General features: G+C 39.7%; 1 protein-coding gene across 3 annotated transcripts; it reads right to left on the minus strand.

Annotated features, from left to right (window-relative positions):
• Window positions 1–1090: 1090 nt before the first annotated feature.
• Window positions 1091–18420, minus strand: LOC110987981 (uncharacterized). Of its 3 annotated transcripts, XM_022251187.2 has the most exons (6): window positions 17956–18419; window positions 16221–16784; window positions 15774–15809; window positions 13748–13813; window positions 12208–13015; window positions 1091–5167 (listed from the first exon to the last, which is right to left on the minus strand). In XM_022251187.2, exons 1-6 carry the CDS (start codon window positions 18067–18069, stop codon window positions 4320–4322), a joined length of 2436 nt encoding a protein of 811 aa, XP_022106879.2. In that variant the 5' UTR covers window positions 18070–18419; the 3' UTR covers window positions 1091–4319. The 3 variants fall into 3 exon arrangements, with proteins under 3 accessions (XP_022106879.2, XP_022106880.2, XP_022106881.2); XM_022251188.2 differs by lacking the exon at window positions 15774–15809 and having other exon boundaries at window positions 17956–18420; XM_022251189.2 differs by lacking the exon at window positions 13748–13813 and having other exon boundaries at window positions 17956–18420.
• Window positions 18421–18493: the final 73 nt, after the last annotated feature.

An 18493-nucleotide genomic window follows, 5' to 3' on the forward strand; every position in this document is an offset into this window, starting at 1 on the left:
ATATAAAACGCGCGAGCGAAGCAAGGGGATCAAACCAGCCCTGTGGGGAATAGGCTTCGTCAAGACTAAAAATCGTGTAGCGCCGAAGGCGCAAGATGGATAATTCTGCCCAAAGGGTGTAATTACCATAAGCGCCTTTGAGCAAGCGATACGCCTGCGCAGTTACGGTAATGCTTAGGCGCAGGCTCACCAGGTGCAGGTGCCTGCCGCGGCGCCTGCGCCTTTGCATTAATGTGCATTGCGCAAGCGTATCGCTTGCTCAAATGGTGTCCATGCAGTTTCATTCCTAGGGCTAGGGGTGCACCACTACAAATAAATTCCCATAGACAGCAGTGATAAATCCCCATACTTCACAAACATTTTAAAAATACTCACAACTCTCACAGGTGTTCAGGCTGCACAGAAAAATGATGTTCCACATGTCCTCTTTCATTTTCCTTTCAATTTTCGGGGGGTTGACCAATGAATTTTTGAGAAATTTTCACCAGAAGCAGACCACCCCTAAAATGCAGAAAATGTCCCTGTCCAGAAAAGTAGCCATTTTGAAAAGCCCTCCCTCAGCAAAATGGCTCAAATAGTGCCACTTTCATACCCGATTGCATCCAAATTGCTCAGAATTGGAAGCCCCGAGTCCGGCCCAGAGGTCCAGTCTCATATTTCTTGAATTCCTCAGTTCCATGGCTCTCAGGACCCTCTAATATAGAATATTTTGAGTCTATAACTTTTATTAATGAGCTCGGCGGACATATTTCTGGCCTAATTACCAGGGTGCACCCCTAGATATAAACTGTGAAGTTCGCCATCTTGTGCCGCTTCGCGGCGCAATACAATCTTTGGTCAAGACGTTGTTGTGTTATTTAAACGCGAGAGGGCACTCACAAGCCGAACAGCTGGAACGCACGCACCACAACTAGCCACAACTGGTTGTATTTACATATGTAAAATCATATTATGGGAAGTATAATCCCCATGTTCCAATACCAAAGCCTCAGTAAATTTGCAGTCTCAACATTGTGGTGACAAAGTAACTATTGCCCGACTGTATAGTACTGGACTGTGGTTATTAATAAACGTTAATCACGCAAGCACATAACTTGTCATAAGGTGACTGTCATACTTTATTTTTCTACTACTTTTGTTCAATGGTTTGCATAGAAGCGCACTGAGTAAAAGTCTGTAAAACACATGCTTAGAGTTTAAACAGCTGCAGGATGTATTACATCAGGATGTATTACTACATGTATTATAAGTCAGAGACCTAAGGCAAAATGAGATCCCCCATCATCAAAGTGTGTACATATTGAGAATCTATCACTTGATAATATTTACAAAGGAAACCTATAAGAAATACAGATCAAGAGAGACTGTCTCTCAATAACGTTCCACAAGTAGCATGCAAATATTGCACGAATATTCATTGTAACTCTTACATTATTCAACGTAGTGTAACTTCAGACTTTGGAACCAAAATGGCTATTCGATCATTATGTGTGCAGTACAGCATGCATCTATTGTGCGCTAAATGTTTGTACTGATGCATAATCCACCATTTTGGTTCTGTCAATTGATGCACTCAATCCCCAACAAACATCACTGAATGCATGCTATTTGAAGCACTCCACGATTCTTTTTTTGTTTTGTTTTTGTACAGCTAATGTACCTCTTTCTGATTGGCTGTCATGCTAATCAGACAAGAAAGTACCGAACTCAAAAATGTCCTCAGCTGAAAAAAGTCAAAATTTCTGGCATTTTTGGGGGGCGAGCCACTCACATGACACTGAGTCTTCTGTAACTGAAATAACATCACTCATTTGCTCAAGAATATTTGAACTGAAATTTGCATAAAAGACCCCCAAACAGAAAATGATACTATGACCGCAAACCAAAGAATATTAACAGACAGCTGCATTAGAAGATTTACTTAATTCTTAAGTAGCTTTTATAACCATCCTAATTAGCAATACTACAGTACTGATATTCTTTAAATCAACCTACAATCAAGCCTGACATTTCACCTTGGGAAAGTTTTCACCTGAAGGTAAATTTCACCTTTAAAGTGAAAGCACATCGGCTCCAAAAAGTATACTGCAAAGGAAGTGTACATATAGTTGCATTTTCACAGAACAGTGCATTTCTTTTAAAGAGAAACAAGATCTACAAGACACCAACTTATCAAACAAGGAAGTATTTTTCAAATGTCAATCTCATGTGTAACAATATTAATCTAACTTCCCAAAAGCAACTCTGTGTATATTCACCACAATGTGTACAGTACCTCTTTGGGCACTTTTGATGTGGCACACATTTAATTGCTTCATACATTTTGTGTATTCTGCTGTGTAATATGTGACAGAACTGTTCAATATACATACAATACATCCTGCACACCTAAGCTAGGAAACAGGTCACATAGAAAAACCATTTCTAGTTTTTTGAGGAGGGGTTGGAGGCAAGATGGCTTTCTAAAAATTCTGTCACAGTTAAAATAACACATGTATGCAGTCACAAACTGTCCAAACGTTTTCTAAGATTTGTTTGTATACACATATTTCCCAACATTTCTCAAGTTTCATCCCTTCATTTTCAGACAAATTTATTCTTAGCCTTCCAGATTTCTTCACTTTTTAGATCCTCTGTCAGGATGAAATAGAAGGCTGCTTACAACATGACCAAATAATAATTTTCATACACTTGATAATACAGAGATCCTTTACACAAGCTGCTCTTACAAAAGGTAAAACCAAGTACAACAGATATGCATTAGTTTCTGCAAGTAGTTTCACATTTATAATAAATTTCTCTTGCAGCAAAAACAAAAAATTTGGTGAAAAAATATTGGTATAATAAAACTACATGTATTTCCATTTGAAATGCAATGACATCCTGGTTAATTAAATGTACACGGTTAATAGCTTGTTTACACATAATCTCAAACAGAAGATATTAAAATACTAGTACAAAACATCTTTTTGAAAGCATTCTTTTTTAGAAAAAATACACGATATTTGCAATTTCAAACATTCCAATTTCAAAAATTTCAAATTTCGAAAGTTATATGCATGTCTATTTTGAACAATTTACAACAGAACCACTTTTTTACATGCAATGTTAAAATTTATTTCAGCATGGAAATGCACATGATTCTACCCACCTTAGGAAATTCATGTGGCATAACATTATGTGAATTTTAAATGTACAACTGGGAAGTTGACTTAAGTCCTTGGGAATTGGTTGTGACCTCTGGCCACCATGACAGAAAGCATGTTAATTTTTCCTTTCACATAGTTCACATGGTACCTGACCAGTGACAGTAGCATAAATCTGGCATGAGGAGGGAGGGATGGTGAACAACGATTACACAAGGGGGCACATATTTGAGAAATACATTCCTAATTCTTTTGTCAAACAGGCTTATAATTTTATTTCAACTGAGGATTTTTGTTTCTCACCACCAAAATGTGGGAGGGGTTAATTAAATGGGTCATCCCCCACCCTCACAGTCAAAAAGTTGGGCCATGGGGGGGTGTAAACCCCATCAGGTAATGACTGATACATGTATTAAAAAGCTGCATTTTGTCATGGATGCCAGAATTATGCTGCTCTAGAATGGTCACATGCCAAACCTGTCACAAAAAATGCACATGTATATCAGTTACAAGTATGTCACCCTAATGCATCTCTGCAAAATATAAGGTGCAGTGTGCATAGGTCATCTTTACAACATCTGTTGTCATAGAAATCTACGTCTGACAGTGACAGCTGATTAAGGGTTACACTATGAGGACAATCTAATCAATTTTTGTGTGTGGTCTTTGTAAAACCTCCAGGAAGTACAGTTTTTCTTGGGTGTTAAATATGCCACACTCGTCATTAAAATTGTATACATTTCATCAGCTACACCACAAAGTGACATACCATACATTAAGTTCTGTGCACCACTAATAAGTGACGTACCATCCACAGATTTTCTACACGATACAGTGGTTCGTGTTACATCAACTATCCACAGATACCAGTAGGTCAGTTTATGACGTGACTGATGATTTAAAGGATGACTATCTATTGTTGAGCGGAAACAAAAGAGGGCGTATTTTATACAAAAACAGTCCTTTTGTAGGAATTCAATGCTTGCATGTGACAGTTTGCAGGGGAAGTTTATACAGAGTTGTTCAAAGATTGCAATGAGCATGCACATCCACTTTCTTTTTGAATGTACAGTCTTTGGGAGTGCGAAAGCTTGGTCGGAAAACTTCCCACCAAGTTGTCTTTCCTTTTGTCTGTGAAGCAGTGCTTCAACTTGGGGTGGATACCTCTTGCCTTTAGGGTTTCTGGATTGTAATGTAGCTGCCTGACTTTGCAGGTGCACTGCTACTGGCCTGTTTGGGAGATACGTTTCTGTAACGGCTTACACTGGGGTTGTTTTGATAGAAATTGTCATCATCTGTCCCCAGGGTCAGTTCTGCCTTTCCTTCACCAGTGTCCAGCTGCAGTGCCTGGTCGTAGAAATCCTCCTTCTTTTTGACGATTGGAATTTTCTTCGGGAGAGCCGGTGGGGAACGAAAGGTGGGCTTGAGATTCTGGCCACTATTGGCTGGGTTAGCAACGTTGGTGTCTGTCCAGAGTGGGGTTGGCTTGTTGGCATCCTCATAGACCTGTGTCTTGGAGGGTTTCTGCTTTGTGGGAGGAGGGATTGGGGCATTTGGGAGGGGCATCGGTTTCCGCTGGCTAATGTCTTCTCTGTGTTGTTTGGGGAGCTGCATGACCTCGTAGCTGTCACCATAGTCTGGCACCTGAGAGGGAACCTCAACCTGCTCGTATTCCTCACCCCAATCCCCTGCTTGTACTTGGGGCACAGAAGGGGGGGCCCTAACTTGTTCATAGGACATACCGTAATCACGCTGCAAGGATCCCTGAGAGGTAATATCCGTCACTTCATAGTCCCCACCATAATCTTGTTGCACATCTGCCACTGCATATTCTCCGCCGTGATCTTGCTGCACATCTGTCACTTCATATTCTCTGCCGTAATCTTGCTGTGGCTGTGGCGCTGTGACTTCATACATGCCGCCAAAGTCCTGAGGAGCCTGTTTCAGGTGAGGCACTGAGGCTGGTGGCTGTCCAATCCGAACTTCCCCCCTTAAATTGCCTTCGTCATCGATATGACGAACTAAAGAAAAAAATGACCAAAAAATGTGTTCAGTAAAAGCACAGTCTCTTTAAAGTGTGACAAAACCCATGCTGTGCCACCACTGGTCCCTTTTTACGTGTATGTCAATACCTGTAACCTAACTTGTGATATGGCTCTCCTTGTATCTCAGATGTCCCCCACTGATGATATGACCAAAGCAGATCTACCTGTCTTGCCTTATTTCTTCATCACAATATGTAATAAATACATAAATATACAGGAATACTGGTATTTTTGCACAGAAAAAATCAGGATTTTAGGGGCAAAGACCATTGCACATGTTGTTCAGTCCATCAGGAGTCCCTGGAAGTCGGTAACCAGTCAGTCAGTCTTAAGCAAAGTCACAGGCAAAGTTATAAGCTAATTGAAAGAACTTTGGCAAAAGCATTCTTTGTCATAGCTAACCCTATTACTTATAAATGACCTGGAAAGGAACTGTAGACAAGACTTTGAACTTCTGATAGATTGGAGTACAGCACTGAGCACTGATGCACAAGATGCACCGTTCCTTTCAACAAAACTTGGTCATGTCAACAAATCAATCCTGTTCATGACAGGTTAAGCAAGCTGCAAACGATCACTTCCCATGTCAAATGAAAAAAAAAGAAAAATCAAGTCCAAGTTGAATCAAATCTGACTCAAGCCAACAGCACTGGGGAAGACGGGGCTGTGCCTATTTATCCTCCAAAATACACATGTATTTTGAGGGGGGAAACCATAACAATTCATTTATTAGAAACCATAGCTTAACAAGACAACACTTGTAGCTAAGCAATTTTATCAAATATCAAATACAGCTGAAGGTGTTTACCAGGACATTACAAATGCATAATCAGTGATGAGAAGAGATTATACATGTCCTACATGTAGCTACAAAGTCTAGTTTGTATATAGACTGTACTCTCAGCTGATAACAACACAGGTTAACAATGCTTAAAATTTCTGTTGTCTGTGGTCCATGCATAGTGTTTTGAACTCCCAATCAGTAAAATACTGAGGGTGTCGTTTTCCCAAGGGGTGAAGACAACACGGGCTGTGATACCTGGAAACCAACTAGCATTATGCTGCCAACGCCCAGGATATCTTACAGTGTTCTCTGCAAGACACACTGCACAGGGACAGGAATGTGCACATGGGTGTGTCCAGGGGTGATCATTGCTTGGTTTTGTAAAGGATCATTCTCTTACTTACATGAAGAGCCATTAAGTCTGATCCGTGCTTGCAAGTACGGAACCTTGGGCATGAAAAAGTGCACAAAAACTGCAAGGCAAAGGTCTGAAGTTGTAAAATATTTACACATACATGTACATGTGTGTCCGTATTTTTCACACAGTTTGCTGTACCCCAAAAGACACTCAGGACAGAGCACAAAGAGAACAAAAGTTTCTCCTCATCTCATTTGCAGTGGTCATCCTTTAATTTGTTCAACGTCTGTGGTTATGCTTGGTCTATACATGCACATGTACATGTAGCTCTATGGTCTCTGGGAGAGTGTGACATGTACAACCCTACAATTGCAATTGTGGTTTGTAATTGAAAGTCCTAACAATAGCTTGAGTTATTTTTCAACCGGTGGCCTTCAAGTTGAGACTGGCACTCAGTGACACAATGCCACTGCTGACAGAAAAAGGGAATTCCCCTGGATGTTTGGGCCAGTGTGTTTCCATGTACTTCCTTCTCCAAAATCACCCAATTGCATTGTCTGGTGGCTTTTGTGATGTGGACAACTGAACTCAGCGGGTGTCAAAAGTTATCAGAAGCCCCAATATCCAGCATAGCTTAAAGGCAAAGTACGCCTGGTGGAGCATGTGCATGTCAGCCATCACGGAGTGCATGGTGACTGTAGGTACATGTAACACTGCGAACTTGTGAAACTTTGCATTTGGTTTACAATGTATTTAACTCTACCCAAAAACTGCCCTCCAAGAAAAGTTGCACTGTAATCTGGTGTACAAATTGTAGGTCCATGTATGTGTACATCTACATTAATTGATCCCCAACACTCAATCATCCTTTTTCTCCCAGCAACAGAATAAAAGGAAACAATAAACAAAGGCACAAAATAAAAATCTTAAAACTGAAAAAAAGAGTGAAAAAAATTCTTTCAAATCTGAAAACCAAAAAAGAGCAAAAATTCTCCAAAATTCCGTGTTGAAAACCATTTTTTTTTGGTGCAATCTTTTTAGAGTGGCACTGTAGTGACAATGTGGCACACAGTTTTGCTGGATGTGCTTAGTTTATTATAAAGATACATGTACAGGCAAGCATCTGAATCAGGTTCCTGAATACCTGACCATTGGTATCTATAGACTCAGGAACTGGTTCCAAAGCAGGGGACTGCTTACCCATAACAAATTAAAAACTCAGTCACTAGTATTTTCTCAGACAATGAGGATACAAGTATGAACAGGTTCTTGTTGGGAAATTAACATAAAACCATGTTACCTGTAGACGGAATGTTTACCTGTTGATAATATTGAGAGTAAAGAAACAATTAACAATTTGAGTCCTGCCTTTGTTTGGGAAGGTTTCTTTTACAGGTACATGTACATGTACATGTCTGGCTTACTCCAAAAGGATACACGTACATCATTTGTCGTCACCTGTAAATGCATACCACTTACTCTGATCATTTGGTATATGGCTGAAGATGTCACCTTCGGGCAGAATCTGAAGACATTATTCATGTAGGCTTACTATGATGAACAGCACTTTTGTGCCTCCTAATCTTTACCATTCAATGCTGCATACAATAAGATCTTTCAACCTAAAGGCATTGCATGGTTTGATGAATAGTTTCTCTTTACAATTTACAACCCACACATTTGCCTAGCTGCTGAAAGATTTCCGGCCATGAGTTTGAACTTTTCCTTCTGTGATACCTCACTGAATATGCACATGAGTGAAAACCCAACAAAACACAGCATTGCAAGCCCACCGTCAACCAACTTAACACCAAATATCCATTGAGATTGCCCGGAAAGATTTCATAACCAAATAAGGACATTTATGAATGATGGTAAACAACTGAACACCACTACTCAACAGGTTTATTTTGGAACATCCTGACAGCAAAATATTCCCCATTTTAATGGCAAGTACATGTACATAAATGTACACTGGGTATTTGGACTTTTTTTGCATTTCACACATTCTTTGTTGCAAGCCATGCCACAATAAGAAATACCCACATGAAAATTTGAAGTTCAAGGAATAAGCACTCTGGCAACCACATTCTTGAAACCAGGCAGAGTTCTTCAGAGCCAATTGTCAAACATATTGCAGTGAACAGTACTGGAACAGAAACTTGGCTTGAGAGATGAATCACACATTGATCTCCAGAAAAAGACATTCAAGTTCCTTCTAGAATCAAGGAGCCTCCTTTCATTTTCTGTGAGCAATTTATGAAGTTTCATGATAGCAATGACTAGTACAGAAAATTAGGCCTAGGCATAAACTGTTAGTACAGCAGGCCTACCGGTACGTGCCTACACTGAACTAGTGATGATTTATAGAAATGTCTCAGCTCGGGCTCAGTCAGATTTCTTAACTGACTTATTAATCTTTGCATCATTTTCCAGACCACTGTCTTATGATCATCTTCAGACCGTCTCATATAGTTTTCCAGATCACCTCTAACTATCCTTGGACCACCTTTAAACATAACTCAATACCACAACATCTTCATCTTCACAGACTTCATGTACCCAAACTCCTGACAGTCTGCAGATCATTACCATCTTGAGATGGTCTTCAGATCAGATCTTCAGATAACCTGATATAATCTTCTGACCATTTTCCAACAGTCTCCAGTCTTCAGACTGATACATGTACATGTATCTCTATATCAATTTCCAGAGCTCTTATGACAATCCAAGACCTTCATCAGATTTTCTACAGACATCAAACCATACTCTGAACATATCTACATGTAAATGATGCCTAGATAATTACATGACAATCTCTTTAACATTAGACTAAAACACTGAGTTTTAAGTTTTAAGAGGTACAGGTAGTCTGTCGCCAGAAAACCCTAATATACACGTAAACTCAGTTACAGCAAGAAGGGGCATACATGTATCTCATTTCAATGCAAACCTCTAAATTTTCACAAAGTGTCACACTTGTTTCATGAACATACACGTCATGCACATATGAATATCTTTACCCCTTGTTCTTTCACACGATGAAACAGGAAGATAAGAATGGCATCCTCCATTCTTTGAAAACTGAAACTAACAATTTTTTAACTGTCCTCCAAACAGGAAAAGATGACACAAGAAGGTTGGCATGGGCTGTACTTATTATGTAAACACAAAAAGCCACACAAAATTTATTACACTTGTCAAAGACAAAGAACATATTGCAAACCAAGAGAAACAATTATGCCCACATTCTGATATGAGTGTTTATATTAGCTACCACTTTATCAAATACATTACGCCCTAGTCTGCTACAGTTTAATTTTTTTTTAAATTAAGTATTCTAAGTAATATTAAATCACATGACTTGAACATTTTTGTGTGTGTAAAATTACCAATGTAATATGCTTGAAAACTTCAACTTTTAACACTGCAACTGGAAAAGGCACGTTGACATCGATACACATGGATGCATCTCCAATGAACAAAAGTTTGAGGCACCATTCATATTGAGTACTTGCTTCAACCATCAAAAGCTGAATGTGAAACTTTCAATAAACGGAAATGCAAGGACCACAGGAAATTCGATCCTGGCTTGATCTTTCGGCAGAAATTCCTGTCAGAGGTTGGATGCCAGGGAAATGGGGGGGGAGGAGGCAGACAGGTGGCATTTCAACTGTTCAAAACGAACGAAGACGCATGGAGTCTTTTTCCTCTTTGGTGGGGCTGGACGGTGATTTTGACAACATGACAAAAGCAGTTGCGGGCATGTGCATTATATAATTCCATGAGGTTGGGGCACAATTTGTGACAGTGACCTTGTTTATAAATCCCAAACTTTTACCACCTGTCATGATCTGTAGAGTAGGTCATTTACATGTACCCTGTAAACATAGCACACACCTCTATAATCAGCCTTGAAAGATGTATAACAATGTCAATTTGGAATCCACATGCAGGGAAATAACTGTTCACAGTGGACACCGTCACAAAATGTGATGATGCTGTGTGCTCGTAAAATGTGTGCATGGGATAAATGTACACCCGATGTAGTTACATACAGGTACATGGAGCTCATTTGTTTGTATCTGTGGGGAGTGTCGCTGTATGGGGACTCATTGTGTGGGGCGGTGTCCCGTGGTCACGACATGTAACGACAATATCCTAAAGACGTCAACAGTCTATTTAGAAATGTGGAATTATGATCACTTTATACACAAAAAAGTGTGAACAGTTGTGCCACGATTCAGACCATACAGTCCCCAACATGCCCTTCCCTCAATAAACATGCAATGATCTGAAACTTCAGGGGAAAATACTGGAAATTCATCAAATCATTTCTGCAGGCCTACTCACATGTGCATATGGTACCTATATGTGCTTTTTGGAAAATTTGCACATTCCACAGAATATACACATGTGCCAGTTAGGCCTATATCTGACAACTTCATTTGCACTGTTCTAGAAATTAACCTCTGGCTTTAATCTTTTTTTTTGTATTTCCTGTTTCCTCAGCTAACTCATCTCGGATTGTTTAAAGGGAGAATCCCACAGTATCCATTCTAATTGGACAAAGGGATTAAAGGAAACCTCAGGACAGACCCTTTTGACAGCAGACAACTCTGTTAAGCAGTCAACATGAGTACATCTTCCATTGCATCTCATGATCTTCCATGATCTTGTTGAAACTGAATGTACCAAATACACGTAATAAGGTGTACTTTTATATACAGCAGGAATGAAATATGTAAAAATTTAGTGTAAAATGATTGAGTTGCTCAACTGTGTGACCCTGACGTCATTTTCATCCGGTTTCCTTCCTCTTTTATTAGCGGATCTGTTGAAGTACATGTACTGCCCACTGGGTTTATATCAGCTCATTTCCAAGCTGTGAGAGCTGTTTATAACCAGTGCTGCATTTCAGTCCGTCATAAGTCAAATCACTGGTCCAGATAATTACAGGTAAAATCACAAGTCACATCCCATGTCACATCACTAGACAAGTCACAAGTCAAATCACAAATCAAATAACTCCAATCTTGAGTCAAATTACAGAACAAGTGACAAATCCCATCCCAAGTCAAATTCCTAGTTACATGTCAAATCTTGAGTCAAATTCCATTAAGTTCGGGCACAGCGGATGAACACTTCAAACTCACTTAAGGATCACCTTTGTCACAGTGTGCTTCAACAGCCCTGTGGCTAGACTTGACACTGGCCTAGTAGCCAAATCTAGATCAAGACTTGATGCCATGAAACATTTCTATAGCTTTTTAAATTGTCTCTGTTTTCCCTGTTGTGAGCAAGCACCTATTGCCCACAGCCCTTGCAAAGCCCAGCTCTTACTACACGTACACTTGTAATACATGTACATGTAGCCTGACTGTAATTTTAAAGAAAAAGTTCCAAATATGAATGAATAAATAAACAACAGTTGCATGTAAAATGTACATGTATCTTTCGCAACATGACACACATTTTTGAAGCTTTAGTTTTTCCTGAATTAACTGAGGCTAACTCACATCTGTTCTCTGCTTTTAACGTTACAAGTTGATTTACAATTACATACTTAAGCTACTGGATATGGGAATCTTTTTGGGGGGAAGGGAGGGTTGGAAATGTGATGGTGACTGGAATGGTGCAACCAGGGAGGCGGTTGAAACCATTACAGCTTCTTAAGTTTCAAAATCTGAAATGTAAGTATCGTATTAGTTCGCTTCCCAAGGTGAATTTGCTGACTTGATGACATATGTCCACTCTCGTCATTTTCCTTGTGAAAGTTTTGTCTCAAATTCACAATGACATAATTTGCAACTGACCTTCAGAAAAGGAACATGTAACTTAAGCAGAAAACCTCTTTAAACTAGTTAAACTTACCAATTTCCTTCTTCTTGGTTGGGGTTGGTGGCTTTTTTTTCGTTGTAGGGCCAGATTTAACTTTGTGGGCAGGGGAAGGCACCAGAGGAGGCTGTGGTGATAAGTCTGAGAATTTCTCTGAAGCCTCATTTCTGGAGTGGAGGGCGGCATCATGAAGACTTGAGAATTTCTTGCTTTGCACTGGGGGAGCCGTTTGCTGTGGCATCACATTGCGTCCCAGCAGGCTCATTTTTGAGGGAGGTGGGGGTGGGGGGCGCTCTGGAAAGTCCTGTGAGTCACTGCGCTCAAATTTTCTTTCTGGGAGTTGTGGTAGGATGACCGGGGCAGCTGGCTGGTTATCCTGACTTATCTCCGGAGAAGTGGAATAGTCCTGAGGCACTTTGGGTAGGCAAGGGCGAGCCGGTGAACGATCTTGCAAGACTTTCTGGGGCAGGGGTGGGATTGTCAGCTCCGTGGGAGGTTTCTTTTTAGGAAGAAACTTAGTGTTTGAATCACCAGCTCCACTCGATGGAATCTCTGTGTTTGTATAAAGCCCCCCAAAGTCGCTCTGCTCAGTCCCTGCCCCAAATGCTTGCACCGTGGGTTGAAAGTTTGACATGGGTGTGGTTTCGCCCCTCGGGCTGATGACAGTGTTCGCGTAGACATCGCCAAAGTCCGGCGCTGATGAAACCTTGCCTGGCGGGAGTGGTGCTGGCCTGCTAGGACTACGGACAAGGTCTGGCTGCTTAAGCTGTCTTTCATCCGGCATGTTCAACATTAACATATTGCCCCTATTATCCACATTGCCGTACACGTCATCGTCGACAGCCTGCGGTGGGTGAAGATGGCAAAATTGCACCAATTTGTTATGCAATATAAGGAACTTCATTGAAAGGATCTGTGAACACCAGTTTGAATTGGCTTCTTTCTCAGACCATTAATGAGACATTTGTAAATTTGTTGCCAACTCTTTTAAATTATCATTTTCCAAGTTTATTTACAGTTAATTCAAAATTACTTTCGGCACTCCCACAAAAAATGAAAAAACTGGCTTCTAAAACCCTTGCAAAACATTTCAAAATGCAGGGACTGAAGCTAAGATGTCACTTTTTCACTTGAAAGGAGCACTTTTTGAGATTAAGATTGAGTCACTGCCCACTCTGAGTGGATGTTTCACAACATGAATGTATAAAGCAATAAAAAACAGCATTCAATTAACGGTGCAAGTGAACTTCAGAGGAAGCTGAAGTGATGAATGGGATAAGATTTTACTAATGAGGTGACAAAAGATTGATTGTTTTATCTGACACAGAATGTTGTCGCTGCATGCAAATAAAAAAAAGGAATACTCTAGGATAACCAATTACTAAACTTATGCTTGCTAAAATTAATGTAAATTGCTTGAAATAAAAGACATAAAACATGAAGCAAAACTTGTTATTTCACTAGAGGGGCTATGAAAAAATGAATCTCACATTCAACTTCCAAATAATTGGGAAACAATAAAATGGGTAGGGTTATGCCGGTGGAACAGGTATCAACACTCCTTTTTGGTTTTTACCTGGTTCTCAAAAGCCATAGGTTCACCGTCAGAACTGAAGTCGGAAAAATGTTGATGTGAGTCCAGCTAGAAAGATCAGAACCAAATTAACAAATTTCTTTGAAAGGGTTATTAGCCAAAAAAAAGGAAAATATATGTTAAAAATGATGATAGTTCGGATTGTGAAAGGAAGCACTGCACAGTAATCAAGGCACAGTATTTCAGAAAACATTGAAGAGCCACATTGAAAAAACAAAGTTGGACACAAAATGGAAACAGCACAGCACAAAATGGATGGTAAAGACAGTACCATGACAAGATGCATCAAAAGTAACCTGTAAGTTTGAATGACATGTGCATGTATGTAGTGAACCATACACATACATCTGTATGTAATGAAATGTTACTGAAATGATGGACAAGTTGGAATAATCCGAGGCTAATAAGGTACAAGGTACAGTTGCATGGCTGGTTCCAAGCCTTCTTTGGAAAATGCAACAGAGGAAACCAATGTACTGTACCAGTAACAGTGACCCTGCATGTGGCAAGAGTTGCAACTGACAACCAAATATAAACTTGTGTCAGTGTAACAGAGTTGTAATGATTCGTGTCAATGACTCGACTTGAATCCAACTCGAGTCACAATTTTTGGGGACTCAATTCAAGTCTCTGTGATCAAATGACTTGACTTGAGTCCTTCATGGAGACTCGACTCGAGTACAAGCATACAATACTCGAGTCTCAAAAAAATTAAACCTGTCACCCTAGTTTATTTTCAGTATGTCTAAATGAAAATCAATTACTAAAGTATGACTTACATGTACATGTAATTATGTTTTTATTGTATTTTGTTCAAAAATTTGTGACTCATTGATTTAAGCCCAGGACTTGACTCAACTCGACTCAACTACACAAAGTGACTTGACTCCACTTCTTAACTTAATGACTCAACTCGAGTCACAACGTTAAAATGACTCAACTCGAGTTATCAAATTCTATAGTGACTTGTTACAACACTGCATTGTATCTGCGCAAAAACAACTAGGACTTTGAAATGAGACTGCAGTGCTCAGAATCGACTGATAAATGAACCAAAGTCTTGGCTCGAACTTGTGGAAAAGCAGCAACAACAGAAGCAATGGCAACAAGAACGACAGACATGGCTTAGAAACAGTGGCCACAAACAGCCACAGTTGGTTTACATTATTGGCCCAGTACGTACCGTTCCTGATCATGAAGTCTATGATAGTTCAGCAGCCTACAAAAAAACTGAGGGCCAACAAAATACATACGCCAGAAGACACCAACATCCACAAACACACACAAGTGTGTAAACGCCTTCAATTGTAGACTCCCTATGGTTACTCTTTTGTTCATACTTTTTCGGAAGACCTGCCATATGTTTTGTACACATTTTCCAACCGTGTGACATGTTTGACATGTGTTACCATACCACATTTAACGCAGAGACCTTACTGATATATCCTTTGTTTGTCCAAGGTTTGGGATATCGTGACATTTCACAAGATGCTGTGATTGGATAATACTTGTGACCCCTGCGTTTGTAGCAACAAGGCAGCAACAGAAGGAATAATAATCGTTCATAGTAGCGGCCACAGCAGCATTTCAAGGCAGAAACAAAAGATCAGTGGTGTTCAAAAGCAGTCACAATGAAGGAAAATCAGCCTCTTGAAGAAACTCACACGCATGAAGAGGAAAAAAGATATGTTGGGTGCAATTGGTCTATCACTGCTATTCACTGCGATCTTGATGCTGCTGTACAATCTGTTTCTAATTTCACCTTCATATGATAACCTTTTCTTTCTACATGTCATTCAAGGTTGTGGAAGACAGTTTCAAAAAGGGAAGTGATGAGGGAGATTTCATGCTGGATTCGCCGACAGCGAGACGTGCTTGCGTAATTGCAATGATCGACCGTACATGCCCAACAGATACATTCCAGAAAATTCAGCCAGATTTCGAGCAATCGGTTGGACAAAAAATTCAACGGACTTGCAAATTACACATTTGTATAGGGTTATTTTACCTGCAAAGATCCTCCATGAGTTCTATAGTCTCTTTCCTACAGAAAAAAAATGGTTAAGAAAAGAATCGCCAATGCTACACTAAAAAATTCCATAAAATTATTAAAATTGGAATAGAGTTCAGTTGTTGAGCAAACAGATTTAAGCAAAACTCATTCTCAAATAGATCTTTGAGCTCAAATTTGCTTCGGTAAATTTCTGAACTACCCAATCAAGCTTCTCTGTCTCAATTGGCCTAAATTCCTTTCCAAATATACTTTTGGGCACTTGGAGTCTTGGCCTGTTTGTTCTCTAATTACATGTATTTGAAATCAATACAATGGTAGCTAATTTTTAAAAATCACCCTAAATATCTTTACAATTCACTCTAAATGTCTTTATAATTCACTCTAAATGTCTTTATAATTTCCACTTTGAATTAATCAACAAGGACTTAGAAAGATACTTACCACTGGCTGTGGCGGTTTCTTCAATTTACGAAAGACACAACAGGAAACAACAAATACAAGGATGATCACCAGAACTCCCCCTACACATATGCCAACCAAACCTCCCCTGTCAATTTTGTCTAGAAAGGTTGTTTCCCTACACCTTCCATGTTTACTATCATTCATGCGGCAGTTCATACATTCCTTCTTTTCACCTATGCAAGCACATTTGTTGTTGGTGTCTTGGCAGACATAATAGCATTTGAGGCTGCACGGCAAACACATTTTTTGCCCGTCTTCGGGCTCCACGATGTAACCGGGACTGCATTCTGTGCAATATCCTTCTCCAGGACTGAAGCATTTCTCACAAGATTCGCTGCAGCCGCAGCAAATGGATGGGGAAGCAGTTGTGGACAGCAGCGTACTGCCCACCTCAGTCGCACTGACAGTGGCATTTGTTGGTGTTACAGCTGTGCTGCTGTTGAGAGTCGGGGCAGTGGTCTCTAGCGTTGTGGAGACCACTGGAGTGTTGCTTGGTGTGGATGACGAACACGTCATATGAAAAATGTCACAATCTTCATAACCCTGTAATTGAGGAAGAAATGGAGATAATATGAGGAAGTAGCTTAAGTGCCAGTTAAGTGCTTCACTTAACACTGTGGCTATAGTTATGGCACCTTGGACTGGTTGCAGCATTGGAAACAGGAACCAGACCAGTCAGTAAGGAATGGATCTTGGCCTCTAATTAATTAATGTCCATTAAACAAATCAATTAACCAAAATTGGGGAAAAGGAAAAACATGAAATGGGAAAACATTCTATAGCAAATAAAAAAAGGATCTGATTGAAGAATGAAGAACAATTACAAAAAATTGGTAATGGTTATTGGTAATGCTTGATGTACAGTGTTGTAACTAATGAATTCTGCAGCCACTACGAATATTAAAATGCAGTGACTAAAGTTGCTAATTAGATGATGGAAATATATTTTATGAACTATTCAAAAGTTCGTAATACTGCAAACTAAAGTACTTGATTCTTGAAAACACCTGAAAAAAATCAAAAGCATGGACACAAAACATTTAAAATTTCTACTTTTTAAAACTATTCAAATATATCCCATTGAATTTTGTCCAGTTGTCAAACTTCCAAGACAATTCTAACCAATTGATGCCTGGAATACTTGTTGCTATTGTAAAGTTTGGAAACAGTTCCATACACGGATATCACTTGATTACCTGTGCACAAACTCTGTAAGACTGGTCTAAAAAATATCCAAGTATTTTTTAAGTAAATATTTCGAATATTTTCCCTGCTAAATTTATTTGACTTTTTAGGACATGTTTTCACTTCCAGGTGGCTGATAAGCCACTTTAGGGAAAATTAGTGACGTCCATATAATGAAACTCTTCCCCAAAGTTTTCCTTCCACCATGTCTTAATTATCTCCAAACTGAACAAAAATACATGTGTGCTTACAACTTCTGAATGGTAACAAATGCCCATAACCAGATAATGTAAGACCGACAAAAAATGACCAACATCATGTGAAGTAAGAAATTCCTAAGCAGTTTACCATCCACAATCAAAATTAACAACACCCTGGCCCTGTTCATCGGCTTATTTGTACACATAATGCGATGTACGGACTTTTGGGGTGAAAACAACCACTTTCTTCTATTATTACAGGCGTAATATAAGTTATAAAAATAATGACTTAGTGCTTATCCTGATACCATCAACGGCATTGTCCCTACCTTTGCTGGTGCAGTCTGCAATATCACTGTCAGAATATACAAGCATCTAAAAATCATGGCTATCGATGGAATCGCCATCGTTCTGCACCGACACATGACCGCGTAAGTCCTCATATTCTGTTCAGTAATTTAGGAGTTTTGAGGTGATCGATGTCATGGCATTCCATGCATTCTGTAGTTACCGATGACCACGTTTGCCTGATTAGGGCTGGTTTAGGATGTTCAAGATTCAACAAACTTCAGACAATACTCTTGTTGAAATATGTTCAATTGCCGAAACCAGGAAGCGATGTCATATTTCTGAGGCACTCGTTGAAACGTACGATTATGTCGTAACTGCTACTTGATTGTCTGGGCCACAGTACTGAAGCGCATGCAGGCTATGAGCAGGAAAATGTACCCGGAAGTAACCGAAAAAAACACTCCACTAGGAAATGTACATTGTACACGTACCGTACATGTACATGTACTTTTATGTGTACACTAATGACAGGTCATGGCGCGACCGGCGCGCTGTCTCGCCTCTAACGACCTTTGA

This window comes from Acanthaster planci, linkage group LG02, assembly GCF_054643075.1.
Source record: "Acanthaster planci isolate LZ-2023a linkage group LG02, COTS_SCS, whole genome shotgun sequence".
Taxonomy (NCBI): Eukaryota; Metazoa; Echinodermata; class Asteroidea; order Valvatida; family Acanthasteridae; genus Acanthaster; species Acanthaster planci.

Coding starts and splice junctions, on each gene's coding strand:
- LOC110987981 (XM_022251187.2), bottom strand. CDS start 18,069: ATGAGGACTTACGCGGTCATGTGTCGGTGCAGAACGATGGCGATTCCA. Junction 16,785..17,955: donor TGCAGACTGCACCAGCAAAG/GTAGGGACAATG, acceptor CCTCAATTACAG/GGTTATGAAGATTGTGACAT. Junction 15,810..16,220: donor AGAAACCGCCACAGCCAGTG/GTAAGTATCTTT, acceptor TTTTTTCTGTAG/GAAAGAGACTATAGAACTCA.